The sequence below is a fragment of the Chrysochloris asiatica genome, unplaced genomic scaffold (assembly GCF_000296735.1).
Source record: "Chrysochloris asiatica unplaced genomic scaffold, ChrAsi1.0 scaffold00230, whole genome shotgun sequence".
NCBI classification, from domain to species: Eukaryota; Metazoa; Chordata; class Mammalia; order Afrosoricida; family Chrysochloridae; genus Chrysochloris; species Chrysochloris asiatica.
In genome coordinates this window covers 3009436-3014602 of record NW_006408748.1, presented here as the reverse complement: position 1 = coordinate 3014602, position 5167 = coordinate 3009436, and the positions used below count along the sequence as shown (strand labels likewise).

At 36.5% G+C, this 5167-nt stretch overlaps 1 protein-coding gene across 1 annotated transcript in view; it reads right to left on the bottom strand.

Moving 5' to 3' along the window:
- N4BP2 (NEDD4 binding protein 2) overlaps positions 1–5167 on the bottom strand; it is a 177160-nt gene that overhangs the window by 113631 nt on the left and 58362 nt on the right. The window contains exon 5 of the mRNA XM_006873224.1: positions 2239–2315. Coding sequence (XP_006873286.1) covers positions 2239–2315 — 77 coding nt within the window. The remainder of the gene's footprint in view (positions 1–2238; positions 2316–5167) is intronic.

The following is a 5167-nucleotide window of genomic DNA, read 5'->3' as shown; positions in this document are numbered from 1 at the left end:
TCCACGGGAGAGAGATGAGACGTTCTACCCCTATAAAGATTTAGAGCCTCAAAAACCCTCCCTATACAGACAAGATCACTATGAGTTAGAACCGGGACTCCACAGCACAGAACCACCCACCACCACCATTAACATGCTGTAACCAGTGTAGATTCTTATCAAGCAAACAAACAACATAAAAAAAAAAAACCTGACAATGAATGAGGAAATAAAAAAAGTCTTTAAAAAATCAGAAAATCAGCATCACACAAACCACACAATTTGATCTACTATAGTTACATTAAAAATCAATTAAATTAAATAAAATGGAATATGCACTTCAGAAAATACCAAATGGTAACAAAAACGTTTATATAATGAATTTCTGGGAGCAGCTAAAGTAATACTTAGAGGAAAATTTTTAATGTTCATATTACAATTAAATGATCTCAACTTCCAAGTAAGGAAATTTAAAAACAATTTAAAAAAATAGAAATTTTCCAAAAGTAAAGAAGAGGAGAAATTAATCAAACATAAAATAAATTTACAATAGAGAAGAATTAATAAAGCCAAGAGTTATTTATGTAAAAAGCTAAAAAAAAAGAAAAAAATCTGATCTCTGGTAAAAATCAAGATTGAGAAGATAAATATAAACATATAAGGACTGAAAGTGGAACTCAGGTATAGGTGGTACAGAGATTTAAAGGTAAGAAAAAACTATAAATTGTCATCAATTTCAAAAAGTAAGTATAGAAAAAATTCTAACTGAATATTTTCATAAAGAAAACATCAGATCAGAAGGTTTTCTAAGGAAATCCTATCACACATTCAAACTTACATAAACCTGAGAAACAAACAGAAAAAACATGTTTCAATGAATTTTATGAGACTCCTAAAACTGTGATACCAAAGCAGGGAAAGGAAGGGAAAACTGTAGTTCAAACTCAATTAGATAGATGCAAAACAAGAGTATCAGAAAAAAGTATTGATACATGTTACAACATGGACAAATCTGGAAAACATTATGCTAAGGAAGGAAACCAGTCACAAAAGGCCACGTAGATTGTATAATTACATTTAAATAAAATGTCCAGAACAGACAAATTCAAAGAAACAGAGAGTACTGGTTGCCAGGAAATAAGGGGAGATAAGAATTGAGAGTGACCGCTAATAGGTACAGGTTTTTGAAGTGAAGGAAATGTTCTAGAATTCAAATGGTAGTGATGAAGGTATACAACACTGTGAATATACTAAAGTGTTGTTCTCTAGTTAGTGCTGAAATTGGTTTAAATTGCCAGAAGAAATGCCCTGACCACAGTTAAGGTAGGATGAATCGAGCTGCCAATCTAACGGTCAGCAGTTCGAAACTACCAGCTGTTTCTAGGGAGAAAGATGAGGTTTTCTGCTCCTGTAAATATTTACAGCCTCGGAAACCCTGTATAGGGTCACTATGAGTCAGAACCAACTCCACGGCACATAACAACAACAATTTCTAAGGCAGTACACAGCACAGAGCCAAATACACTGAGTGTTCACATCATGAGTGTCAAGTCAAGAAATAGCCTTGTCAGGTGTGGGGAGAAAGGAGGCTAAAATATCTTTATAGTAGACATCTGCTACCTTTTCTATCTCTACCCTCCTTCCTCCTTCCAGTATTCCTCAATCACTAGATTACCACAGTCATTTGTCTCTCATAATAGTTCAGGTGTGTCAAATCCTAGGGTCTGTTCCAGTTTGAAATATTAACACTGTATTGCTAATAGCTAATAAAGTACTGACTACAAAAGACAATGGAGTCCTGGTGTGGTGCTGTGGGTTAATGCGCCAGACTGCAAAGCTGTTTGAACTGCAGTCGGTGGTTCAAGCTCACCAATCGCTCCTCAGAAACCCTACAGAGGGTCGCTATGGGTCAAAACCGATTCGACGGCACTTAACAACAACAACAACGTAAGACAATTGGATTTATTTACTGTTAGCTAATTTTAGAAGAGCCCTGGTGTGGTGTTGTGGGATAAAGCACTAGACCACAAGGTCCGTTTGAACTATAAGGTCAGCAGTTCAAACTCACCAGCTATGAGTAGGCACCAACTCAACAACACGTAACAACAACAATTTCAGAAAAGAACACACAATGTTCATAAAACTGGAAAATTTGTTATCACGTTTAAGTGGCAAAGTTACAATCTAATCAATTTTGTTACACTCATCATTTCTATCACTGTCATGAAACAAAAACATCAAGTATCCCCCAAACTTTACCTTGCAAGTTCCTGTGGTATAAACTTCCACCATGTGTCTGGTTCCCGGAAAAGGACTTTATATTTATGTTTTTGAGACTACATTCAAAAGAGATAAAAACATTTAAAAATAATTATTTTCATGTAATTAAATTGTTTCCAAATTCATAGAATGTTAAAACTGGAAGAACCTAAAATATTAACTAATTTTGCTAGCTGTGTTAAACTAGTAAAATGCACCTCTTTTAGCCAGTAACTAACTTACAGAATTCATCTTACTGACAAGTACTTACATAAGAATGCAAATATGTACATACACCAAGATATTCAGTTCATCATTATTTGTAATAGCAAAAAGAATGCAAACAATTCAGTGGCTATTAGCATTGAAATGACTAAATAAATACAATGGAAATATTATAGTTTTTTTTTTTTTTTTCATTCTGTATGTATTAATGACAGAAGAGCCTTAACTAAATTAAGAACATAAGATAAAAATTTTTCATTTGGATGAAAAAAGATTAATTATTTTAAGTAATAGACTTTTCAAAGCTCTAATATGACTATAATCTAAAAGCCAAGTCCTACACTTGTGCATTAGCTACATCTCCTCTTTCCTACTCAAGAATGATTGAGTTCAGTAAATCCCCTCGGTCTGAGGCATTACTAATCCCTTCCCTCCCTCTGGAATCATCCCCAACAATAGACACGCAATCATTTTTCTTACTCTTGACTCCACACTTCCCCTGCCAGCATTTCCCTTCTCCTCTTAATAGAAAAATATCTCAGAACAGTTACTTGTACTCAGTGTCTCCAATTCCTTTTCTTCTTAGTGTATTAAATCTATCCCAACTGGCTACTCCTTTGAAACTGAGCATCAGTGGAGCAATATGTATTTAGGCGAATAGTGACTGTGATCTTAAAAGTTCATGAGCAGCCACCAAAGGTGCAATTATTGGTCTCTCAATTAAATATTAGAGATGCTAAGAATCAGTTAGGCCAATAAACTAATGAAACACGTGAACATCAGTCTTTACGACCGTAAGACCAGAAGAACTAGATGGTACCTGGCTTCCACTACCAACTGCTATGAAAGGAGGGATCACATTAGAAGGTCCCAGGATAGAGTGGGCGACAATGTGGAACAAAACTCAAAATCGTAAAAAACACCAAGCTTACTGGTCAGAAAGAGACTTGAGGAACCCAAGACTACAGCCCTCAGCCACCCTTCAAGTCTAGAAAGGAACTCACCCCATGGCCCAATTTTCAACCAAGCAGTAGATAGATATATAGGGGAATAACAACATTAGTAAAGTATGATAACCATGTCAACCATTCAAGGTCAAAAGGGCAGCATTTACCTGGGGACAAGGTTCAGAGGAGCTGGGAATAAGGACAGAATGGAAATAGGAACCACAGGGAGAGAGCAGGACAGCTGTTGCTGCATGGAGGAAATTGCAACCATTGAGATGTAGCAAATTGTGTGATTTGTTGAATGTAAAACTGCTGATATGCTCTGTAAACCTTTACTCAATTCACAATGAAGTTTTAAAAAAACAAACAAAAAACCAGGCATTACGTCCACATTGAAAAATCTCTGGTTAGTTCTCAGTTCTTTCTTACTTGACACAGTTCATCAGACATGGATATGGCTCATCACTCCCTCTCCTTACACTTTCAACACTACATACTCTTGCTTTCCCTCACTTTTCATTCTTCTTTTGATAGTATTTCTTTTTCACCTAGACTTCTTCACAGTGGAGAGTCCATGACATAGTCTTTGGTCCTCTACTCTTGATAGACACTACTTCCTTAGTAACATCACCCCATTCCCTTTGTGAATACCACCCATATGCCAGTGATTCTCTTATGCACACAGAAACACACACAGTCAGCCTTCCATGGGTTCCACATCTGCAGATTCAACTTACCATGAATCAAAATATGTGAAAGGAAAAAAAAGAAATCCCTCAAAGGTTAAAAATGGAGTGTAAAGTGATAGCTACATAGCATTTATAATGTATTAGATACTATATGTAATCTAGAGATTATTCACATTTACAAAAGGATATGTGTAGATTATACACAAGTATTGACTCAAAGGCACTTAACTGTACCATTTTATATAAGGAACTTGAGTATCCATGGATTTTTATATCCACGGGATTTCCTAGAACCAATCCCCTGCAGACACCACGTCAAAATTCCATGAAATTTTTGAAGCCCCCTTGTATGTGTGAAAATAGACAAATAGATAGAAAATAGATATTAATATGAGAGGACTTCAAAACACAATTAAATTAAAAGATAATGGAATTTTTCCATGACTGTTTCGAATCTCCTCAGTATCTATCTTTACCCTATACCTTGCTTCTGAACTCCAAACTCATATAGATCCAACTGCCTATTCAATATCAAACCTAAAATATTAAAAGCTAAACTTCTGGCCTAAAAGCTAAACTTCCTTGGCCAAAAACCATCTCTGAGGACTCTGAGGTCATCTTTGAAGAACCCCGCTCTTTCTTTCACATCCACATCAATCTAACAAGAAATTCAATTGGCTCTTCTTTCACAATACTATATCCAGAATCTAGAATCTCACCACCTTTTCTGCTACCATGCTGGTCTGAGCCTCATTTCTCAACGTAATACCCATACAGCCCTCCAACTGGTATCTGTGCTTCCACCCTTGCCCCAAGTCTACTCTCAGTATTGCACCTGTTACAGTCAGACTACATAACCACTCTGCTCAAAAGCCTTTGTGTCACTCAAAGCAAAACACAATGCTCTTGAGAACAAACAAGATGGCGGATCGGGTAGACGTATAGCAGAGAGCTCCACCAACAACAACACAGAATACCCGACCAATCAGGTTCAGGGGATGGTCCCAGAACTCTGAGCCACATATAAAGGAATACTTAGAAGGTTGGAAGGCTCACAGCTGGGGGAAT